This window comes from Mytilus edulis, chromosome 8, assembly GCF_963676685.1.
Source record: "Mytilus edulis chromosome 8, xbMytEdul2.2, whole genome shotgun sequence".
NCBI classification, from domain to species: domain Eukaryota; kingdom Metazoa; phylum Mollusca; class Bivalvia; order Mytilida; family Mytilidae; genus Mytilus; species Mytilus edulis.
Genome location: NC_092351.1, coordinates 65,915,845 through 65,942,295, shown reverse-complemented (window position 1 = coordinate 65,942,295; position 26,451 = coordinate 65,915,845). Strand labels below are relative to the sequence as shown.

The 26,451-nt window shown below is 37.9% G+C and overlaps 1 protein-coding gene across 1 annotated transcript in view; it reads left to right on the top strand.

The window, feature by feature from the left end:
- The window catches only part of LOC139486102 (short-chain collagen C4-like), a 28,437-nt gene extending 7,808 nt beyond the window's left edge, over positions 1 to 20,629 (top strand). The window contains exon 3 of the mRNA XM_071270813.1: positions 20,144 to 20,629. Within this exon, the coding sequence (XP_071126914.1) occupies positions 20,144 to 20,610 (467 nt within the window). The 3' untranslated portion in view covers positions 20,611 to 20,629. The remainder of the gene's footprint in view (positions 1 to 20,143) is intronic.
- Positions 20,630 to 26,451: the final 5,822 nt, after the last annotated feature.

Here is a 26,451-nt window from a genome sequence, read left to right as displayed (position 1 = left end):
TTATTTAAATCAATCTATCCAAAACTCTACATCGAAGATATGGACTGAGGACTCATCTTTGAAATTTACGCAAAATTGGTTTTATTTACCGGAAGTGTTAACTTTGTATTTAATCATTATCTATAGAATAGAATAAGTGGTTTAGAGGATAACTTAAAGCCAAATCCAAATGTTTACTGACCAGCAGAAAAAAAACCAGTTTCTTTACATTTTGAAATAAAGTTGAATATCAAAATAAAATAATGATATTTTATGTCCGCCAGTTTGAATATAACCGGAAGTAATGATTTTAAAGACATATCTCTTATTCATTGTATCCATTAGCAGCATCAAAGAAAGGTTCCTGAACAATTTAATGATAGTAGCAATACGTCAAAACACGTTTCAATCACCCTCCCTAAAAAATAAGCTTATTTTAGTACAATGTCCGCCATGTTGGATTTTACCGAAAGTAGGGTTTTTAAAGACATCTAATCTATATAATATATCCAAAAGTAGTACATAACAAAGGTTTGTACCAAATATTATTATAGCAGCATGATAAAAACCGCTTTTCACACACTAGCCTCTGATATTTGGATGATTTAAGTATGATGTCGGCCATTTTGGATTTTTACCGGAAGTGAGACATTTTTTTTCAAATGCCTCCTTATCTGAAATAGAAGAGTAATAGCTGAGGAAGGTCTATGCCAAATTTTATTCCAGTAGCAGGATTTGCACAATTTTTCACAAAGCGGCCGTATTAATTTTTGGTACATCAGATCATCGAATCAGCTATTCCATAACATACCAAGTACTTTTGTGTTTTGTCCGCATATAGTACTTTTTCTGTCTTAGCTAGCTTACGTATATCCACACTGTTTGACGTCCAGGATCTAGTTTCCTCCATCATTGTTCTCCCTTCCTGATAGTCAGCACACCCTCGTTCTGTAAACTTAACAGAATGTTGTCCACATACAAATCTCTTTCCATCAATGTAGCTGTTATAGTGTTATTACGTTGTAAATATTAAGTATCGTGGCGTTTGGTATAAACGGCGAACAAGTCGCTCCGAACAGAACGGATTTGAACTTCTAAGTCTGTAAATAACTTGTTGGGTCGGATGGGTTACTTAGCCACCAGAAACGTGTAGCGTCTCGATCACCCTTTTTTTTAATCCTACATGTAAAAAGGCTTTTTAAATATCCGTTGTTATGGCGACAGGATTGGCTGTAAATCTCATCAGAATTTTTTTTCAGGTCGTTTAGCTTCGGCGGTGTATCCAAAAGGCAGTCATTTAAACTTGGTGAATTATGCGACTCTCGACAACTGCAGTCGTAAACAATTCTGAAAGGCATAGTGCTTGATTCCTTCTGTACAGGATGATTAGGAATGTAGTGATATTTTTCTTAAGTTCAGCTGTTTCATCTACCTTCTCTTTGAATCCTCTTCGTTCCTGTTCTTGTATAATGTTTCCGTACTTCTTTAACATATCTGAGTTTTGAGTAAGTCTTTGAAGGACGTTTCTGTCCTTCTGTTCGTGACTGCTTAATTTATAGGCAATTCATCATGTTTCCAAGGTGACCTAGCGAAATATTTAGTTTCTCAGAACTCAATTGATCTGTCCTGATAGACTTTAATATATGCATTGTCGTCTTCGTCTACCTCCCTGCTTTTTATTCCTATTGAATCTAAATTCCAAAATCTCTCTAGATTGTATTCTTCAACTTTGTGTGATATTAGAACATTAAACATACTATTCTTCGACGTGTTTGTTTTCGTACCGTATGTAAGTACCGAAAGCATATATCCGATCTTGGATTTCACGGCGGTCGGATCGTTTCCACGTACTATATAATCTTTAACAATGTCCCCGTAGTGATATGCGCCTACCAGCAACGATATCTCGAATGAATCGTACTTTGTGACCGTGTGCGCTAACTTTAAACCACGCAAATAACCGTTCTGTGTATCAATGTTACGTATGTGATTCTGTAGAGGCATGCCGATCATCTGTCCTTTGATTGACAAGACGTGTCCTGCAACGGTTTTCAGATATATTGTTGACTTTTCTATGTGTCTCGCGTTTTTCTCTGCACCTTCAAATGCCGATAAATATATTATTTCTGTTCCCGCTATCTGTAAATTAAGTTAAGTTCTGCGTTAAAAAAGATGTTTGCGCTCCTTCGTCAAAAAGAATATTCGTATCGATAAAGTACTGATTTGAGCCTACTTGTGCTACGGCAGTTTACAAAATTACATTTGATTGCAATTCTGTCGATTGAGAATAAAAATAGTAGCATCATGTTCCGTATTATGAATGTCATTCACGAGTTGAACGTTGGTCGAATTCGAAGATAGTGGGTTTAACGGGTTGCTGCTCTGATTTCCTTTTGCGCGAAAATTCGTATGCGCTGAGTTACTACCCTTGTTTCTATGGCTAACCTCATTCCCTTGTTTTATGTTGTTTCTTGGAAGTGCATTACATTAGTTTGTATGGTGTTTGTCATCACAATGTGTACATGTGTTTAGATTTACATTCGTTTAGTCTGTGTATAACAAGGCAGTTAAAGAATAACTAAGCTGTTCATACGGGATTCTGTGTCGGCTATTTTACTGCAATGAGTTGGTGCGTGCATTTCGTGACAGAAAACGCTAGGTCTAGTCTCAATATTCTTGTAAGATTTAGATTTCATCAATTTCGGGTGTTGACTCTATTGTCCTGTGTCCAGTATAACGATCTCATCTTATATGCTTTTACGGAGGTCCCGTAATACCAAGGTTTTTGTTCTATGTTCTCGCGCGAGATATTTTCTGACTTCCACGGGTAATTTGTTCACAATAATGGGAACAAGTAGTGTGCCGTATGTTTCATGTGTCTGACCCAAAGTTTCTAGACCCTGACTACCTTCAATTTGATCGTAAAAACTTCGTAAGCTTGTTAACTGATAGGCGAAGGAATTTCTAAACCTAGTGATTCGTGTTCTAGCTCATGAGCTTTCAAGCAGTTACACTTTTGTATATTTGTAAGTGACAGGTTCAGAAGTACGACCGACTCATATGAGTCCCAGAAGGTTTGCCATTCTAAAATGGTGCCTTAGAAAGTTGAAAGCGTAAGTTTTGGTAGGCCGTGACTCTGATTAATAGCTGCAGAAAATGTACTTTGTTGCGTGTTGATTGTGAGACTAGCTTGGGCAAACTGGTTTTCAAACGACTGTGCGTTGTGTGGGTTGGCTATGTTGTGCGTTGAAACAAACGGTATAGTTTCTGGATTTAAAGTGTGCGTTCTAGTACTTAAGTATTTGATTCAATATGACGGGACTGCAGGGTTTTGGACATTTCAATGAAGTAGAAGTCATTTCAACACTCGGAAAACTTGTGCAAAAACAAACATTGTTTTAGGACTTGAATGAACAAATTCTAAACTTAACGGAACCGGAAGATGTGGTAAATAAGATTATTTGATTCAGATGAATTTTTGGTTAATATGGTAACGAAGATTCGACACGTACGTAAGTTCTCCGAGTGTTGAAATGACTTCTACTTCATTGAAATTTGTATTCTCCTTTGCTTCATCTAATCTTCGGAATACCTTGAACGACACGTATTTTGCGACTGCATATCTGAACAACGGAACCGAAACTACGTTAGTGATTGCGAAAAGCAGATTAGCGCAAGTGAAAAACCTAACATAACCGCAACTAGAACTTATGGCCTCAGTTATTGGAACTAGACTAGCTTTTCATGTAAAATGTGGTTTTTTGGTCGGATAGCTGTATAGTATTGCACTGGTTAAAATCATCGAAACCGTTTAAACGATTTATTGTGAATCGAGTGCGAGAAATAACAAAATCTACAAAATCAACATTAATGGAGATATTGTCCAAAAGAATGCAACCCAACCAATCTCTTAACACGAGGAATTGACGTCGATCAATATTTCGATAGTGTCATTAAAAGAAGACCGAATTAGTTAAAGGTATTGACAATTACAGAAGAAAACGAAGACGAGGAATTTCTAAACAATGAAGTTCATACTGATCACTATGGTATCAGTAACGTTATAGACAATTCGAAATATGGAACTTTCAGGAAAGTGATTCGAGTAACTGCTTCCGTTCAGTGGTTCATATCCAACTACCAATATACCGATATACCAAACATCTGAGATAAAAACACAAGGAAATATCCTAGCATTAGACAATTAGGACTCTTCATAGATGACGGTGGCTTTGTGAGATGCAATGGGAGGATTCACACCGCAACGATTTCAGAGAATACCAAATTTCCGTATTTATTACCTGCGAATCATTTACTTACCAAACTGATAGTGACAGACGCACACGAGCGTTCACTTTTCATTTTGGACTCAGTGCTACGCTTACTTACGTACTACAATCGTATTGGGTACCAATACTTAAACAATTTGTTAAGGAGTAATTGATCAATTTTTCACTGCTGTTAATCATTGTTATGTTACCTAAGTGTGACGTGTTGACATTAGAGTCCGAATAGATATACATACATTCTATTCGCTTTTGTTATTGTTAGCTATATAGTTGCCCGATGTATCCACTTAACGATATTGGTGTCAAATGGCCAGGATGAATTTGAAGCTGAAATCGATACTAGCAGGACATAGAAGCGCCGTTTTCAGAATATTCCAGAAATTCGACGAAAATGGGGAGAGCGGAACAGAACTTGTTGATTCCGATGAACTTTCGAAACAGAAATCGTTGACTCTGATGAGTATTTATTTAATTTAGAAACAAAAATACGTTAAATAGCAAAATTTATCTAAGTACAAACATCAACGCTAAACACAAATGCCACAAGTTCACAACATCACACAAAAGTACAAGAATGCATTATTTTACATACCTTCATATAAGAGCTGACGTTATTTTTTACAAGAAAATTGAAACATATGTACGTGGTTTAGAATCTCTTGGTCAGACAGAGAATACATATGGCCCATTATTGGTCCCTATCATATTGAAAAAGTTACCGGGGGACGTACGCATAAATCTAACAAGACACCATGAATCAAATAGTTGGCAATTAAATGAACTACTACAAATACTATCTCACGAACTCAACATTATGGAGGAAGGCAATTCCTCTGCATGATCATACGGAAACGTATACCGCTACAGCAGCATTTCACACCAATGCAAAGGTACGTACAAAATAAATCAACAGACAAATAAACGTAAAATCATGTGTACTTTTGTAACGAATCACATGTCCCCGTTAACTGCACTAAGATAATTGATCACACAGCACATATTTCTATTGTTAAACGGGATAGTTTATGTTTTAACTGTCTTTGACCTCCCAATATAGATGATTGCAAATCACACCAAAGTTGCAGGAAATATAAAATATGACACCATACTAGTTTATGCAAAGGCGAGGTTGAAAAAGATGAAAAACAGAGTAACACTAATGTAAATATTAACACAATTCAGAAAACACAACACAACGCGAAGAAAACGGGCACAGTTCTTCACTCACAGACACAGACTAAAAACTGCCGTAGCGCAAGTAAGTTCGGGCATTCAATGTACTAACACAAACACATTATTTGACAAGGGCGCACAGATGTCCTTCAGCACAGAAAAATTAGCTACAGAGCTTGATTTGACAAATACCAGACAGGAGACCATAAACTTGTCAGGATTTGGTGACACAAGTGAGGGCAAAACAGTTCGACATCTAAACAATAGTACCATTTACTTACTTACAGACAACGGAAAATTACCTATCAACGTTTTGATTGTACCAGAAATAGCTGTACCAATGAAAACTTATATACATAATATTACAAATTTAAAGTATTTGTTTGGCTTGAAATTAGCCCATCCGGTCTCACATGACCCAATGGTTGAAGTTTCTCTTTTGAATTCTATCTAATTCGAATATTACTGGTCAATTGTCGATGATAGAATACTAGTAGTATGAGGAGCAGGACCTACTACCGTCAAGTCGGAAATCCGTAACCTTCTGTCCGGCACAATCAATTGAATACCTGCAAATCCAGATCACACACTTACGTCAATGATGAACATATTAGTAGGTCACAAAGTTGAAGAGCATATATTGGAGAAATTTTGGGAAGTTGAAGCTGCTAGTATAAATAATACTGACAACAAATCTGAAAACAGACAATTCCAAGATGTATATGAATCAAATAGTAGAGGTTACCATATGGAAACAGAAAGATATATTGCTAAGTTACCTTGTAAGGAGGAACACCACACCTTACTAGACAACAGATGTATTGCACAACGGAGAACAGAAAATGTCATTAAGCGTCTTAGTCGTGAACTTACACTTTTATAGAAAAACGGAAAAATTATAAATGAACAAGAAAAACGTGGATTTATCGAGAGTTGATGAACGATCAACCAAAACAAATGTTCATTCCATACCGCACCATCATACTGTAAAAAGTCGTCAACCACGCCCATCAGAATTGCATTTGACTGCAGCTGCAAACCTTCACCTGTTAGTCTAAGCTTAAATGATTGTTTGATAAATCTTTGGCCAAACTTTAATGATTTAACCGGAATTTTTCTCCGATTTAGAATGCACAAATACGCCGTGTCGTCAGATATAGAAAAAAGCCTTTCTTAATATGGGTTGGATGAAGAGGATCGTGATGTTACCAGATTCTTTTAACTTAGAAACCCGGATGACCCAAATAGTCAACTAACCGCAAACAGATTCAAGTCAGTATAATTTGGAGTTACTTTCTCTCCGTTTATCCTAAATGCTGTTATACGTAAACATTTGACTGCAATTCCACAGACTGGACAACAATGTTAAAGAAAGACTTTTATGTCGACAATATTGTTTCGAGCTTTGATCAACATAGAGCTTTGTGAGACTTCTTTCATGCATCACGTTGAGTATTTGTAAATGATTTGTATGATGCGGGAGCATAAGAAATTGAACATTTATTAAACTTATCATATGCACCGAGAAGCTTAATTCTTATGGAACAATTTTGTTCGGCGGATGGTGGGAGAGATTGAGATGAATAACGAAAAACTGCATTAAAAAGTATAAGAACGAGCACTTATGGACAATAAAACACTCAACACGATACTTACTGAAGTAGAAAGTTTACTCATTGATCGCCCACTAACATACGTTTCATCGGATCAAACGGACGACGAACCCCTTAGTCCGTCACATTTATTATATTGAAAACGGACCAGGACGCTACCGTATAACGGACTTGAAGACTGTAGTTTACAACCAGGAACCAAAGACACTACGCATGAATCAGTAACTGGCTAGACAATCGAAGTTTCTTTCATTAAAACTCTTAAAAACTACATAAAAAGATGGAAGCAGGAATACATAAATTTGCTAAGGGAATATTACCGATACACAGATCGAAACACATAGAACATTGAAGTCGGAGATGTAGTTCAGATTCAGGACTATGTATCAAGAGTAAATTGGACTTTGGCGATCATTGACAAATTATTTTACGGCAAAGATGGACTTACACGATCAGCCATAATCGAACAAAAACTGGTTTGATATCTAAACCAATTATCAAACTTTATCCGGTAGAACTTTTGGAACTTGAAAATAGAGCAGCTCAGAGTGAGGCAAAGACGAAAATAAAAACTTGGACTAACATGTGTTAAATGTAAATTGTGAAAAGTAAAATGATAATGTGTGATTAGCATATGGACATTAAAATGAATATAAAAAGTGAGCTGCTAAATATTTTACATATAAACTTTCAATTTTTGACTTATTTTATTAGAACTTTAATAATTAAAGTTGTGATGACTTTCATTTATTGTAAAGTAATTCATGAGCGGCCCAAGCATGTTGGGAGCAAAATCACAAACGTAACGTTCTCGCTGCCGCCATTCATTGTAACGTCACCTAAGTGTGACATGTTGACATTAGAGTTTGAATAGAGAGATTTGTTACTGTTAGCCATATAGTTGCCCGATTTATCCACTAAACGATAGCCTAGACCCGTACGAGTTTGTCAGCTGTAGGTTAAAAGGGTAGTAACCCGGTTTAACACTAAGTCGAAATAAACTATTACTGGTTGCCCAAACGAAGAGATTTTCCACACGAGCAATTATATCAGAAGGTGAGGTATCCATTGCCTCTAAAATGACCCAAATAATTAATGCCCTAGACTCGTACGACTTAGCCAGGAAAGGATAAGGTTGGTACCTTTATATATCTCAAAGTCGACATGAACTATTGCCAGCTGGCCTAACCAAGACATTTTCCACATGGGTCATGACACCAGAGGTAGATGTAGTAGTTGTGTGATGGCCCATATAGTACTTATGCCCTAGACCTGTCCGAGTTTGTCAGTAGAGGGTAAAAAGGGGGATGTGCAGTGGCGTAGCTAGGTCATTTTCAAGTGTACGCCCGAACCTCGGTCAGGGCCTTTAGGCCCTATTGGATCCAGGCCAATGTAGATGAGCGGGTGCTAAGCCTCCGGAAGTTTTAAAGTAATCGAGAATGACATACCATTCCTGGTCATTGAAAACTCATATCAATAACAACATTCTTTAGATTCAAAATGGTTACTTTTTTATGTTTAATCTATTCATTGTTTATTTAGAATCGTAAATGAACATGAAATGATTAATTTTCTGAGTTGTTCAGGTGCAATATTAAAGTGTGTAAATAGAACCCTGGTTCTCGCCTGAAATTTCTCCCCGCGAAAAAGTTATTAATTTATCAGTCCATTACAGGATTTAAACAAAAGAAATATTTTCATTTAATTCCTGCACAAGTTTCATGACAAAATATGAAGGTTTATAAATTTATCATGTAAATTATAACTCGACATCATAGATACCAGGATTGAAATTTATTCTTGCGCTATACGCGTTTTCCTCCAAGAAAGTTTCATTAACTTTGACCACGGTTTTACAAATAATTTGTATGTACCAAATTTTAACCTTAGAATGTAAATACTTCAAGAAATTCCTTTTAAAAATCCATGAATTACGGGAAAATTCATCATATGTAATTTCGTCATGATTCGCTGGATACTCTTTTGACCATAAACAGTTTTTGTCCAGCTATCGTAAAATCATACGATGGTTTGACAAAGTTATTGATATATTAAAACTTCAACCACATACTGAACATACATCTACATAGTTATAATAAAAAAAATTGCAAAACACATTTCGAATCTAAGTACATAAGGAATTGCTTTAAAAAAAGGAAAGCAAGTATAGAAATCACGGTAGATTTAGACTTTGACAGAAAATGAACAAATATATAAATATGACACCTATTTTGTCATTTTATTCCAAATAACAAGCAATTGAAGAAAGACTTAGGAGGTTGATGTACTGTTAACCAATTCTTTTAATAATATCTAGATGAAAATATTTTGTTTTACCATATGCAAGTGTACGCCCGGGCGTTTTGACGTAAACGTAGCTACGCGCATGATGTGGTACTCCGATTCATCACGAAGTCGAAACAAACTATTGCCGGATGGCCAAACTAAGAAATTTTCCACGTGGGTCATTATATCAGAGGAAGAAGTAGGCATTGCCTCTAAAATGACCCATATTACTTATTCCCTAGACCCGTACTTAGTCAGCAAAGAGAAAGGTAGGTACCTTTATACATGTATATCTCAAAGTCGAATTGAACTATTGACTACTTGTCAAACTAAAAGATTCTCCTCATGAACCATGATACAGGGGTTAAGGTAATAATTGCCTTTAAAATGGCCAGCAAGTAAAAGTATGTTTGAATATTTTGATATACAGGAGTACTTCCCTTACCCTTTTCCTACCAATACGTATATATATGGGCCTTTTTTAGAGAAAACACCTACGTTAATATTTTTAATAGCCCACAAGGAGAATCTCTTATTTTGGTCTTTGTGATATACAAGAGTCCTACTTTCCCTTTGCTGTCCAACAGGTACGAGTCTAGGACATAAGAACCATGGGTAATTTGCGAGGCAATATTATTCTCTACATCTGATATAATGGACAACGCCATCAGGGTTAGTTCTATGGCCCATCTTAAAGGCAATGACTACCTCTATCTCTGTTAAAATGGTCCACGTTTAGAATATCTTAGTCAGTCAGCTGACAATATTTCATTTCGACTTCGTTGTACACCGGGATACAATATCCCCCTTTAAACCGTCTGCTGTCAAATTTGTACGGGTCTAGGGCATAAGTGTCATGGGCCATTTTAGAGGCAATGCCCACCTCTACCACTGGTATAATGGCCCACGTGGAGAATCCCTTAGTTTGGCCAGCCGGCAATAGTTTATTTCGACTTCGTTGTAAAAAGAGGTACCACCTCTCTTTTAACCCATTGTTGACAAAATTGTACGGGTCTAGGGCATAAGTGCTATATGCCATTTTAAAGACTAGGTCCACCTCTCTCTTTAGTATAAAGGTCCACGTGGAGAATCTCTCAGTTTTGCTAGCTGCCAATAGTTTATTTCGACTTCGTTGTAAACAGATGTACTACCTCCCCCTTTTAACCCCTTGCTGACAAAATCGTACGGGTCTAGGGTATAAATGCAATGGGCCATTTTAAAGGCAATAAGAACCTCTTCCTCATGTATTATTGCCAACGTGGAGAATCTCTTCGTTTGGCCAGCCGGCAATAGTTCATTTTCGAATTTGTGATATACCAGGGTACCCCCCTTATCCTTTCCTGACTAACTCGTACGAGTCTAGGGCATAAGTGCTATAAATCATTTTAGAGGCAATACCCACCTCTACCTCTGGTATAATGGTCGATGTGGAAAATTCCTAGTTTCGCCAGCCGGCAATAGTTCAGTTCGAATTCGTTGTATACCGGGATACCATATCCCCCCTTTTAACCCTCTACTTACAAACTCGTACGGGTCTATGGTATAAGTGCTATCGGCAATTTTAAAGGCAATAAGTACCTCTTCCTCTGGTATTATTGCCCACTTGGAGAATCTCTTTGTTTGGCCAGCCGGCAATAGTTCATTTTCGAATTTGTGATATACCAGGGTACCAACCTTATCCTTTCCTGACAAACTCGTACTGGTCTAGGGCATAAGTTCTCTGAACCATTTTAGAGGCAAAACCAACCTCTCCCTCTGGTATAAAGGTCGATGTGAAGAATCTCTTCGTTTGGCCAGCCGGTAATAGTTCACTTTGAATTCGTTGTATACCGGGATACCATATCCACCATTTTAACCCTGTACTGACAAACTCATACGGGTCTAGGGCATAAGTGCTAATGGCCATTTTAGAGGCAATACCAACATCTACCTCTGTTATAATGGTCGATGTTGAGAATTTCTGAGTTTGGCCAGCCGGCAATAGTTCAGTTTGAATTCGTTGTTTACCGGGATACCATATCCCCCCTTTTAACCATCTACTGACAAACTCGTACGGGTCTAGGGTAAAAGTACTATAAGCCATTTTAAAGGCAATAAGTACCTCTTCCTCTGGTATCATTGCCCACGTGGAGAATCTCTTCATTTGGCCAGCCGGCAATAGTTCATTTTCGAAATTGTGATATACCAGGGTACCCCCCAACCCTTATCCTTTCCTGACTAACTCGTACGGGTCTAGGGCATAAGTGTTATGGGCCATTTTAGAGGCAATACCAACTTCTACCTCTGGTATAATGGTCGATGTGGAGAATCTCTTAGTTTGGCCAGCCGGCAATAGTTCAGTTCGAATTCGTTGGAAACCGGGATACCATATCCCCCTTTGGACCCTCTACTGACAAACTCGTATGAGTCTAGGGTGTAAGTGCTGTAGGCCATTTCAAAGACAATTAATACCTCTTCCTCTGGTATCATTGCCCACGTGGAGAATCTCTTCGTTTGACCAGCCGGAAATAGTTCATTTTCGAATTCGTTGGAAACCGGGATACCATATCCCCCTTTGGACCCTTTACTGACAAACTCGTACGGGTCTAGGGTATAAACGCTATAGGCCACTTTAGAGGCAATACCAACCTCTACCTCTGGTTTAATGGTTGATGTGGAGAATCTCTTAGTTTGGCCGGCCGGCAATAGTTCAGTTCGAATTCGTTGTATACCGGTATACCATATCCACCCTTTTAACCTTCTACTGACAAACTCGTACGGGTCTAGAGCATTAGTGCTATTGGCCATTTCAGAGGCAATAGCCACCTCTACCTCTGATATAATGGTTGATGTGGAAAATCTCTTAGTTTGGCCAGCCGGCAATAGTTCAGTTCAAATTCGTTGGAAACCGGGATACCATATCCCCCTTTGGACCCTCTACTGACGAACTCGTACGGGTCTAGGGTATAAGTGCTATAGGCCATTTTAAAGGCAATAAGTACCTCTTTCTCTGGTATCATTGCTCACGGGGAGAATCTCTTCGTTTGGACAGCCGGCAATAGTTCATATTCGAATTTGTGATATACCAGGGTACCCCCTTTATCCTTTCCTGACTAACTCGTACGGGTTTAGGGCATAAGTGCTATGGGCCATTTTAGAGGCAATAACAACCTCTACCTTTGGTATAATGGTTGATGTGGAGAATCTCTTAGTTTGGCCAGCCGGCAATAGTTCCGTTCGAATTCGTTGTATACCGGGAAACCATATCCCCCCTTTTAACCCTCTACTGACAAACTCGTACAGGTCTAGGGCATAAGTGTTATAGGCCATTTTAGAGGCAATACCAACCTCTACCTCTGGTATAATGGTCAATGTGGAGAATCTCTTAGTTTGGCCAGCCGGCAATAGTTCAGTTCGAATTCGTTGTATACCGCGATACCGTATACCCCCTTTTAACCCTCTACTGACAAACTCGTACCGGTCTAGGGTATAAGTGCTGCTGGCCATTTTAAAGGCAATAAGTACTTCTTCGTCTGGAATCATTGCCCACGTGGAGAATCTCTTCGTTTGGCCAGCCGGCAATAGTTCATTTTCGAATTTGTGATACACAAGGGTACCCCCCTTATCCTTTCCTAACAAACTCGTACGGGTCTAGAGCATAATTGCTATGAGCCATTTTAGAGGCAATACCAACCTCAACCTCTGGTATAATGGTCGATGTGGAGAATCTCTTAGTTTTGCCAGCCGGCAATAGTTCAGTTCGAATTCGTTGTATACCGGGATACCATATACCCCCTTTTAACCCTCTACTGACAAACTCGTACCGGTCTAGGGTACAAGTGCTATGGGCCATTTTAAAGGTAATAAGTACCTCTTCCTCTGGTATCATTGTCCACGTGGAGAATATCTTTGTTTGGCCAGCCGGCAATAGTTCATTTTAGAATTTGTGATATACCAGGGTACCCCCCTTATCCTTTTCTGACTAACTCGTACGGGTCTAGGGCATAAGTGCTATGGGCCATTTTAGAGGCAATACCATCCTCTACCTCTGGTATAATGGTCGATGTGGAGAATCTCTTAGTTTGGCCAGCAGGCAATAGTTCAGTTCGAATTCGTTGTATCCGGGATACCATATCCCCCTTTTGAACCCTCTACTGACAAACTCGTACGGGACTAGGGTATAAGTGCTATGGGCCATTTTAAAGGCAATAAGTACCTCTTCGTCTGGTACCATTGCCCACGTGGGGAATCTCTTCGTTTGGCCAGCCGGCAATAGTTTGTTTTCGGATTTGTGATATACCAGGGTACCCACTTATCCTCTCCTGACTAACTCGTACGGGTCTAGGACATAAGTGCTATGGGTCATTTCAGAGGCAATAGCCACCTCTACCTCTGATATAATGGTTGATGTGGAAAATCTCTTAGTTTGGCCAGCCGGCAATAGTTCAGTTCAAATTCGTTGGAAACCGGGATACCATATCCCCCTTTGGACCCTCTACTGACGAACTCGTACGGGTCTAGGGTATAAGTGCTATAGGCTATTTTAAAGGCAATAAGTACCTCTTTCTCTGGTATCATTGCTCACGGGGAGAATCTCTTCGTTTGGACAGCCGGCAATAGTTCATATTCGAATTTGTGATATACCAGGGTACCCCCCTTATCCTTTCCTGACTAACTCGTACGGGTTTAGGGCATAAGTGCTATGGGCCATTTTAGAGGCAATAACAACCTCTACCTTTGGTATTATGGTCGATGTGGAGAATCTCTTAGTTTGGCCAGCCGGCAATAGTTCAGTTCGAATTCGTTGTATACCGGGATACCATATCCCCCCTTTTAACCCTCTACTCACAAACTCGTACAGGTCTAGGGCATAAGTGTTATAGGCCATTTTAGAGGCAATACCAACCTCTACCTCTGGTATAATGGTTGATGTGGAGAATCTCTTAGTTTGGCCAGCCAGCAATAGTTCAGTTCGAATTCGTTGTATACCGCGATACCGTATACCCCCTTTTAACCCTCTACTGACAAACTCGTACCGGTCTAGGGTATAAGTGCTGCGGGCCATTTTAAAGGCAATAAGTACTTCTTCGTCTGGAATCATTGCCCACGTGGAGAATCTCTTCGTTTGGCCAGCCGGCAATAGTTCATTTCCGAATTTTGTGATACACCAGGGTACCCCCCTTATCCTTTCCTAACAAACTCGTACGGGTCTAGAGCATAATTGCTATGAGCCATTTTAGAGGCAATACCAACCTCAACCTCTGGTATAATGGTCGATGTGGAGAATCTCTTAGTTTTGCCAGCCGGCAATAGTTCAGTTCGAATTCGTTGTATACCGGGTTACCATATACCCCCTTTTAACCCTCTACTGACAAACTCGTACCGGTCTAGGGTACAAGTGCTATGGGCCATTTTAAAGGTAATAAGTACGTCTTCCTCTGGTATCATTGTCCACGTGGAGAATCTCTTCGTTTGGCCAGCCGGCAATAGTTCATTTTAGAATTTGTGATATACCAGGGTACCCCCCTAATCCTTTTCTGACTAACTCGTACGGGTCTAGGGCATAAGTGCTATGGGCCATTTTAGAGGCAATACCAACCTCTACCTCTGGTATAATGGTCGATGTGGAGAATCTCTTAGTTTGGCCAGCCGGCAATAGTTCAGTTCGAACTCGTTGTATCTTGGATTCCATATCCCCCTTTTGAACCCTCTACTGACAAACTCGTACGGGTCTAGGGTATAAGTGCTATGGGCCATTTTAAAGGCAATAAGTACCTCTTCGTCTGGTACCATTGCCCACGTGGGGAATATCTTCGTTTGGCCAGCCGGCAATAGTTTGTTTTCGGATTTGTGATATACCAGGGTACCCACTTATCCTCTCCTGACTAACTCGTACGGGTCTAGGACATAAGTGCTATGAGCCATTTTAGAGGCAATACCAACCTCTACCTCTAATATGATGGTCGATGTGGAGAATCTCTTAGTTTGGCCAGCCGGCAATAGTTCAGTAAGAATTCGTTGTAAACCGGATACCATATCCCCCCTTTGGACCCTCTACTGACAAACTCGTACGGGTCTAGGGTACAAGTGCTATAAGCCATATTAAAGGTAATAAGTACCTCTTCCTCTGGTATCATTGTCCACGTGGAGAATCTCTTCGTTTGGCCAGCCGGCAATAGTTCATTTTAGAATTTGTGATATACCAGGGTACCCTCCTTATGCTTTTATTACTACCTCGTACGGGTCTAGGGCATAAGTGCTATGGGCCATTTTAGAGCCAATACCAACCTCTACCTCTGGTATAATGGTAGATGTGGAGAATCTCTTAGTTTGGCCAGCCGGCAATAGTTCATTTTAGAATTTGTGATATACCAGGGTACCCCCTTATCCTCTCCTGACTAACTCGTACGGGTCTAGGGCATAAGTGCTATGGGCCATTTTAGAGGCAATACCAACCTCTACCTCTGGTATGATGGTCGATGTGGAGAATCTCTTAGTTTGGCCAGCCGGCAATAGTTCAGTAAGAATTTGTTGTAAACCGGATACCATATCACCTCTTTTAACCCTCTACTGACAAACTCGTACGGGTCTAGGGTACAAGTGCTATGGGTGCTATAAACAGTTTCGTACTAAAAACTAGGGGTATTTCCCCAGTGAGATTTACATACTGATGGAATTCCCTGCTATTTATATACCACTAAATGAAAAAGTTGATTGTTTTTTATGTTCAATGTGAAAAACATATATTGAAGTTCAATTAAAATGCCACTTTTGTCAAGATTTAAAAAAAAAAATGTTTTTGTGACTTCCTACTATATGGGAGGCAACTCCATAAACAGCTGATTTTCACCTGTTGCAAAAAGCACTTTGATTTGTCAGGTAAGATAGCTCCTTTCGGAGCAGGCGAACGTAGGCTGAAACTACATTTTCTTAAATCAGCCGGATAAGCTCTTCGAAATGCATATTATAAGAAATCTCAAATATATGCACAGGTTACTGATCCGTGTGTCCAAAGGTGGTCTGTTTTTAAGGTTTTTTAGGGGGAAAATGCCTAATTTCCAGCTGATAACTTGTACAAATTTGCATGTTTAAACAAGAGATGTTGGATTTTTTTTTATTTATTCAGAAAGTTCATAGAATTATCTTTCCATTGATGTATAGATATCTATATAACTATGAAATCTGACTTCTGCATGATGGGTCCACTATTACATGCCCTGTTACAGAATGACGTCACGTAAAAAACTGTTGATTGCACCCTATGGGCCATTTTAAAGGTAATAAGTACCTCTTCCTCTGGTATCATTGTCCACGTGGAGAATCTCTTCGTTTGGCCAGCCGGCATGAGTTCATTTTAGAATTTGTGATATACCAGGGTACCCCCCTAATCCTTTTCTGACTAAGTCGTACGGGTCTAGGGCATAAGTGCTATGGGCCATTTTAGAGGCAATACCATCCTCTACCTCTGGTATAATGGTCGATGTGGAGAATCTCTCAGATTGGCCAGCCGGCAATAGTTCAGTTCGAATTCGTTGTATCCGGGATACCATATACCCCCTTTCAACCCTCTACTGACAAACTCGTACGGGTCTAGGGTATAAGTGCTATGGGCCATTTTAAAGGCAATAAGTACCTCTTCCTCTGGTTTCATTGCCCATGTGGAGAAGCTCTTCGTTTGGTCAGCCGGCAATAGTTCATTTTCGAATTTGTGATATACCAGGGTACCCCCTTATCCTCTCCTGACTAACTCGTACGGGACTAGGGCACAAGTGTTATGGGCCATTTTAGAGGCAATACCAACCTCTACCTCTGGTATAATGGTCGATGTGGAGAATCTCTTAGTTTGGCCAGCCGGCAATAGTTCAGTTCGAATTCGTTGTATCCGGGATACCATATCCCCCCTTTGAACACTCTTCTGACAAATTCGTACGGGTCTAGGGTATAAGTGCTATGGGCCATTTTAAAGGCAATAATTACCTCTTCGTCTGGTACCATTGCTCATGTGGAGAATCTCTTCGTTTGGCCAGCCGGCAATAGTTCATTTTCGGATTTGTGATATACCAGGGTACCCACTTATCCTCTCCTGACTAACTTGTACGGGTCTAGGGCATAAGTTCTATGTGCCATTTTAGAGGCAATACCAACTTCTACCTCTGGTATGATGGTCGATGTGAAGAATCTCTTAGTTTGGCCAGCCGGCAATAGTTCAGTAAGAATTCGTTGTAAACCGGATACAATATCCCCCCTTTTAACCCTCTACTGAGAAACTCGTACGGGTCTAGGGTACAGGTGCTATGGGCCATTTTAAAGGCAAAAAGTACCTCTTCGTCTGGTACCATTGCCCACGTGGAGAATCTCTTCGTTTGGCCAGCCGGCAATAGTTCATTTTCGAATTTGTGATATACCAGGGTACCCCCTTATCCTTTTTTTACTTACTCGTACGGGTCTAGGGCATAAGTGCTATGGGCCATTTTAGAGGCAATACCAACTTCTACCTCTGGTGTAATGGTCGATGTGGAGAATCTCTTAGTTTGGCCAGCCGGCAATAGTTCAGTTCGAATTCGTTGTATCCGGGATACCATATACCCCCTTTCAACCCTCTACTGACCAACTCGTACGGGTCTAGGGTATAAGTGCTATTGGCCATTTTAAAGGCAATAAGTACCTCTTCGTCTGGTACCATTGCCCATGTGGAGAATCTCTTCGTTTGGCCAACCGGCAATAGTTCATTTTCGGATTTGTGATATACAAGGGTACCCACTTATCCTCTCCTGACTAACTCGTACGGGTCTCGGGCATAAGTGCTATGTGCCATTTTAGAGGCAATACCAACTTCTACCTCTGGTATGATGGTCGATGTGAAGAATCTCTTAGTTTGGCCGGCCGGCAATAGTTCAGTAAGAATTCGTTGTAAACCGGATACAATATTCCCCCTTTTAACCCTCTACTGACAAACTCGTACGGGTCTAGGGTACAAGTGCTATGGGCCATTTTAAAGGCAAAAAGTACCTCTTCGTCTGGTACCATTGCCCACGTGGAGAATCGCTTCGTTTGGCCAGCCGGCAATAGTTCATTTTCGAATTTGTGATATACCAGGGTACCCCCTTATCCTTTTCATACTATCTCGTACGGGTCTAGGGCATAAGTGCTATGGACCATTTTAGAGGCAATACCAACCTCTACCTCTGGTATGATGGTCGATGTGGAGAATCTCTTAGTTTGGCCAGCCGGCAATAGTTCAGTAAGAATTGGTTGTAAACCGGATACCATATCCCCCTTTTAACCCTCTACTGACAAACTCGTACGGGTCTAGGGTACATGTGTTATATACCATTTTAAAGGCAATAAGTACCTCTTCGTCTGGTACCATTGCCCACGTGGAGAATCTCTTCGTTTGGCCAGCCGGCAATAGTTCATTTTAGAATTTGTGATATACCAGGCTACCCCTTATCCTCTCCTGACTAACTCGTACGGGTCTAAGGCATAAGTGCTATGGGCCATGTTAGAGGCAATACCAACCTCTACCTCTGGTATGATGGTCAATGTGGAGAATCTCTTAGTTTTGCCAGCCGGCAATAGTTCAGTAAGAATTGGTTGTAAACCGGATACCATATCCCCCCTTTGAACCCTCTACTGACAAACTCGTACGGGTCTAGGGTATAAGTGCTATGGGCCATTTTAAAGGCAATAAGTACCTCTTCGTCTGATACCATTGCCCACGTGGAGAATCTCTTCGTTTGGCCAGCCGGCAATAGTTCATTTTCGAATTTGTGATATACCAGGGTACCCCCTTATTCTCTCCTGACTGACTCGTACGGGTCTAGGGCATAAGTGCTATGGGTCATTTTAGAGGCAATAATATGAATTGTTAATAATGACTCAGATTGGTCTCCATAATTTTGAAGAATCATATGTCATTGAAATAGTAATTGACAGTTGTTATTTTTCTGTTATTTTTATTTCTGCAATTAACTATGTTTCTATTTTTCTGATATGTTTAAATAGAAAATACTGTCGTAATATTGTATGTTTTAGTTTCATGATTGGACTATATTTGTAGACAACGAACAAATGACCATCAATTCTCTGTCATTCCTAAATTTCTATATTTAATCAATTTTTTAAATTTATTGTAGCTTACATTGATTTAATTATCACAAAATTTTAATAAGAACTGTTCTTTACCTTATTTGTTTGTTGTAATGTCCCGTTTAATTTCTATATTTAATTATATTTTTTTAAAACTTGTTATTGCTTTAGTTTACATTATTTCTCTAATCACAGAATGTTAAAAGACCATTTCTTTGTTTTATATTTATGGAGGCATTTACATTGTTTTTATTACATTTACAATGTTGTTTAAAGGCACAGACCTTGAAGAAGACCCAAAGTTGATTCAATAAACGCGGACCTCGAAGAAGACACCCATTGACATGCCTATTTGAAGTAATATCAAATATAAATAGGAACGTTATTTAATTATAATTATCGTTCATAGTTTCTAACAACACTTCTTCGAACGCAAGTCATCTCATGAATATTATTGACGGCTCATGAATATTATTGAAGGCTGGCCTCATGAATATTAACGCCGGCTGCTATCGACGGCTAGATCCACACTAGTCATTTTCTGTGAACCTCTCAAGCTAATACATGCAACAATTATAGTAACTTCGAACAAATATAGAAGACAACTGAATGTTCTTTTGTTATGTATATCGACACTAGTCATGTTAAAACAACCATAAGAAAAATACAAAATATCTTGGAAGGCGTAGCTGGAGTGTTTCATGTAACAATTAAATTTTTTTTTATAATTCACAGGTTTTATGGGTGGAGGATATTATAAGGACCCCGGAGGTCCAGCGCGTCCAATTTGTCTTCCCTCTCAGCCAAATTTCTTAAAAACGTCTGGAGGAGGTGGAGCTTTTGTGTACGGTACAGAATTTCAATCGGGTTTCTTTGGGCCTAAAGCTAAATACCAGGATGTTCCATGTGCTGTGTGTGAAGTCCAGGCAGGTTCTAAAACAATTATGATTCCTGGTAGATATAAGTGCTATCCTGGTTGGAAGAGAGAATATTATGGAAACCTAGCTGCCGGTTATGCAAAAAACAACAACCATGCTTCGGCATACATATGCATTGATTTGAAACCGGAATACATTCATGGTGGCAATGGTGGGAGTAATAAAGCTAATTTTCTCCATGACGTTGTTGTGAGATGTGGTTCTTTACCCTGCCCTCCTTATCACGAAGGGTATCCACTGCCTTGCGTCGTATGTTCTAAATGATCTTTGAGCAATAATAAAATATATTTCATAAACATATTTAAATTTGTTTCGTTTAAATATATTGTATTGCCAAAAAGTAAAAAAACGATAAAACACAATTTAATAAAATTTAGAATAACTTCTCATTTAAAATGTTATAAAAATAATAGAAGGTATCATATTGCAGCATTTGCATTTAAGAGGAAAATAAAAATAAGAAAACAACACTAACCATAGAGAGCAACATACAGTTTTTAATAAGAGACTTCTCTCCAAACATACTGTCAAACTCACATCATTAAAAGAGGGACGAAAGATACCAAAGGGACAGTCAAACTCATAAATCTAAAACAAACTGACAACGCCATGGCTAAAAATGAAAAAGACAAACAGAAAAACAATAGTACACATGACACAACATAGAAAACTAAAGAATAAACAACACGAACCCCACCAAAAACTAGGGGTGATCTCAGGTGCTCCGGAAGGGTAAGCAGATCCTGCTCCACATGTGGCACCCGTCGTGTTGCTTATGTGATTACAAATCCGGTAAATAGTCTAATTCGGTAGGTCACATTCATGAAAGGGAAGGGGATTGTAGTTACGACGTAAGGAACATATCCGATATCATTTGTGAAACGGTTATTCCATAACGGTCAACCAACTCGTGATGGCGTCCGTAGAATTTACGAAGGGATGATTTCAACTTCACCATTTGGAACTCTTGGTTTAATAGCTTCCTTGTGAGCAGCAACCCTCTATCAAGAAAATCATGATAGGAAATGCAAGCACGGGAATATCGTATTAATTGGGAGATATATACCCCGTATGCAGGTGCTGCTGGAATGTTGCTACATGTAAAACATGTAGATAAATCTTATCAAGATAACCACTGACGAAGAGAACTAAAAGAAGGTCATCCCTTATTTTTTATAAATAATTTTACTAGTATAACATTAGGATAGATGTGATATATCACCGTTTTATCAAATTCCGGACGACAATGTAAATTGGCAAGGAAAGGGTTGTTACTTCCCTAAATCTATATTGGTCTTTCACACAAAAGAAAAAAGGAAAACACCGAAATTATATCAAATTGTCAAGAAATATATTATGATAACGAGTTCTTTAATAGTTGTATGTGCACAAGTAAAATACATTGTGTACATGCGAGGTCAAACATTAAAAGGTTTTCTTAAAACAGTATACATGCAAGAAATGGAATCTAACCGGATAATTGTTATACGGATGATTCAAACATAGCAGGATAAGTTTCTTTAGTTTGATCCACATTGATTCACTTCGTACAATGTTCACCTCCACGATATTTACAAAGTTTCAAGCAAAATTTAGATACTAGTAATTAAAGTGAACCTAACCATGCATCATAATTAAGTTTTAATTGATTGATATTTATTTGTAAAGCGCAAAATATTTGATGTGAGCCAAAAGAGTTGATTACTAGTAGTAAAGTATCTGTCTAAAATAGAGCCATACGATTTTTTATGGGTGTCGGTAAATATACCCCAAATGATGCCATACATGGAGATACATAGAGATATGCGTTGGAAACCACCATCTGTAAAACAATGGACAAGTGTATTTAGACACTGGAAAAGATGTTCAAATATGACTCAGTTTTAAGGTTTTCAAATGGTCAATTAAAAAAGCTAGAGGTAGAATTAAGAATTGGAGCCATAGAGTCATAGAAATGTTTAAAAATTATAATTTTGATAATTATTGAAACTATGAAACTAATGTATTAAATAAGAGTATCAATTAGAAACAGTAATGTTTGATAAATATAAAATAGAATGGAGTAATAGAGTATCTGCGTATGCTCAAGGTAATAAATTAAGACCTTATAACATGTATAAGTTATTTAGATATGATTATTGTACTGAACCTTACTTAAAATATAAAATGCAGCTTAAATTTAGAAGTTCTTTTGCTAAATTTAGATGTGGAGTTGCTCCTCTTAGAATAGAAACGGTAGATATGAAAGATAAGAAATGCACGAAAGAACATGTTTTTATTGTAATAATAGTATTGAAGATGAACTACATGTTTTATTGAAATGTCCACTATGTCTTAGACATATATTGTTTTATGAATTTGCAAATTTTAATGTGGATTTTAACATTTTATCAGATAATGAAAAGTTAATTTTTTTATTCAATAATGATAAAGTTTTTGAAAGTGTCCCCAGAACCTGCTATAGCATTTTAATAAGAAGGAATGTTTTTTTTTTATATAATTGATTATGCTGTATTTTAATGATATTCATAAGCAAATATATATTATATATAATATATACAATATCTTATTGTTTTTTAATAGTATTGATTGTACAGTCTCTCATAAATCTTTTAAGATTGGCACATACAATGTGAATTTAAAGTTTTTTGTAATACATGTATGTTTTATGTACCTGTATGAAAATTTTATTGTGTAATTATATGTAATTGTATGTGGTGAGACTTTAATAAAATATTGAATCTGAATCTAATACCTATCAAAGAGATAATATTTGATGATATAAGCCAAAATGTTTTGATAGAAAGGTATTTTGTGTTCAGCAGATACTATTTGATATGTGCTAAAACGTTTTGATAGTAAGGTATTTACGTACTGTCAATAGAAAATAGTTGATGAGCCTAAACGTTTTTATTTTAAGATATTCACAGAGTGTTCAGAAGAAAATATTTGATATGAGCCGAAACGTTTTGATTTTAAGGTGTTCACTTATTGTCCAGTAGAAAACATTTGATATGAGCTGAAACGTTTCTGATTTTAAGGTGTTCATTTACTGTCCATTAGAAAATATTGTAACTTAATTCCCCAACAAAAATACATGACGTATTTTTAAGGTAAACAATTGACAAGTAGTATTACTGGCATAACAGATTTGAAAAAATATTTAGCTTACAGATGAAATTTTGTTCTGCATTTATTTATTTAGCTTCTTCATTAAATCTCCAGCACAGGGTATCATGACCAAACATCAAATTATATACATTCCCATTCTGAATGAAAATGGGCCGTTCTTTTATATATATCCCAAAAGGCCAAATACATGCAATCAGCAGTGTAATCTCACTGCAGAAGAGTTGATGTTAACATATGGCGAGGTCAAACCAGACTTTAGAATTGGTATTTGCTGCTACTCCCTTAAGCACGTGGCATTAAGGAGAAGGAACAAACATAGTCAGCTCGTAGTCAGACTAATGTTTCTGGGTAGGGCTGTCTTTCTTTGTAATGTTTATACAATGTGAACTATGACATTAATAATCCAGTTCAGCATGCTAATCTAGTAACAAGAGTGCACACGCTGAAATATCTTGCCTTCTTTACTAATCATTGATATTATGTTGATAGTCCTAAAAATAAAGCTTTATCACAACTGTCACATAAACTTAACATTGACCAAGAAAACTAAACATAGACCAATGAACCATGAAAATGAGGCCAAGGTCAGATGAACCATGCCAGGCAGACATGTACATCTAACAATTCTTCCATACATCAAATATAGTTGACCTTTTGCTTATAGTTTAAGACAAAACAGACCAAAACACAAAAATGGAACACTGAGCCAGGAACCGTGAAAATGAGGTCAAGATCAAATAAAATCTGAGCGACTGACATATAGATCATTAAATATTTTCATACACCAAATATAGTTGACCTATTGAATAGAGTATTAGAAAAAAAAGATCAAAACTCAAAAACTTAACTTGATCACTTAACCATGAAAATGAGGTCAAGGTCATGTACATCCTGCCAGCTAGACGTGTACAACTTATAATCATTACATACACCAAATATAGTAGACCTAATACATACAGTATTAGAAAAACTGACCAAAACACAAAAACTTAACTATAACCACTGAACCATGAAAATGAGGTCAAGGTCAATGTCAGATGGCACCTGCCAGTTGGACGTGTACACCTTACAGTCCTTCCAAACACGGAATATAGAACTATTGCTTATAGTATCTGAGATATGGACTTTACCACCAAAACTTAACCTTGTTCACTGATCCATGAAATGAGGTCGAGGTCAAGTGAAAACTGTCAGACGGGCATGAGGATCTTGCAAGGTACGCACCTACCAAATATAGTTATCCTATCACTTATAATAACAGAGAATTTAACATTACAAAAAATCTCAACTTTTTTTTCAAGTAGTCACTTAACAATGAAAATGAGGTCAAGGACATTGGACATGTGACTGAAGGAAACTTCGTAACATGAAGCATCCAGGTCTTCCACCTTCTAAAATATAACGCTTTTAAGGAGTTAGCTAACGCTGTGTGTTGAATTTTCAATACTATAATATGTCACCAAAACTAAGCAATTCTAAAACTACACATTTTTATGATACAACTTCTGTCCTAGCAACAACTATCAGGACTATATAAAATGATGACAAAATAAACTTTTGACACAGAGATATATCATGTCAGTGATAAGAAAACTCGGAAAGAGACAATCAGGGCTCTCTGTCATAAAACTTTACTCAGTACTCCGAGTACAAAATAAGTGCTAGAAACACAAAATCCAGTATTTTGATTGGTTGGTTCTTGAGTCTGAGAGTACAAAAATCGTGCTCGAAAGCTTTATGACCGCAAGGCTTGATAGGCAGCAACATTGCTAACTAATTCAAAGTTGCTGAACCATGACTTAAAGGGCAGTGCTTCAAAATGATGAATTCACTGAGATGTACTGATAGTAATCCAACTTGATAGATAATATCATTGGCTATCTTAAGTAGTTCCTATCAAACTAACTACAGCAGAAATCTCAATATTGAAAATTGCTAGTAATTTCAAGGTCACTCATACCTTTTAAAATCTCAATTGGGGATTTTAAGTACAAGAGGACCAAATGCTCCTCTTATCAGCAATGGCATAAGTGGTTTTAATCTACTACTTTGTTGTTTGATTGAGAATGTATGCGTTTAATTCCCCATAAGTCTGTATAGTTGGCAGGTCTGGTCACTGGTCAATGACCTAGGGGGCAGTACCTCGAAATAGTCATCAAAATGATATGTGATCATTGATATATCGAAAGTAGTTTCTACCAAACTGATTTTAAAAGAGAAAACATTTACTGGTAACAGTTGTTGACACCTCGAGCTCACCTCATCCACTTGAAAAGCAACACCTATGTCTTACTCTCAGGTCTTTCATCATAAACGAAAAAATCGTACCTTTTCATTTGACAAAACACAGGTGACATCAATTCTCAATTTTCAAGGACTTTTTAGACAATTCAGGCTTGGATTACCCACCAACCCTCCTATATTTTCTTAGGATTTCAAAGACACAAACTAAAACTACACTCCCGTTTTTTTTTGGTATCTATAATTGTGCTTTCTGAACAGAGTTCAGTTGCCTACCTTCAAATCTAATTTGGATACCAGAATAGGTTCAATTGTCAGATGAGATTGGTAGCTGCTGATGAAAAAAACACTCTTTTTTTATTTTAACCCAGATTGGTAAAGAAAAGCCTTTTAACAAATGACAGTTTAAACACAGTTTATGTCTTGGATTTCTGAAATTTTCTATGACTGTAAAAGAATAAACAATGTGAATTATTTCTCCATGTATGCTTTATGTCAAATGTTTACCATGTATATGAACTTTTGATATCAGAATAAAATATGAATATGAATGCATGTAATGCAGCTAATATTTGATTTGACAAACTGAGAGTCAGAGTGTTTTGGATTTAGCGTCACAACACCATAACCATGATAACCAGTCTGAGGAAAGCATGACCTTGTACAATCTCAAAATATAAGTAAAGACAAGGAAATATGAAGGCTTAAACAAATGACAATGAAACTTACAAA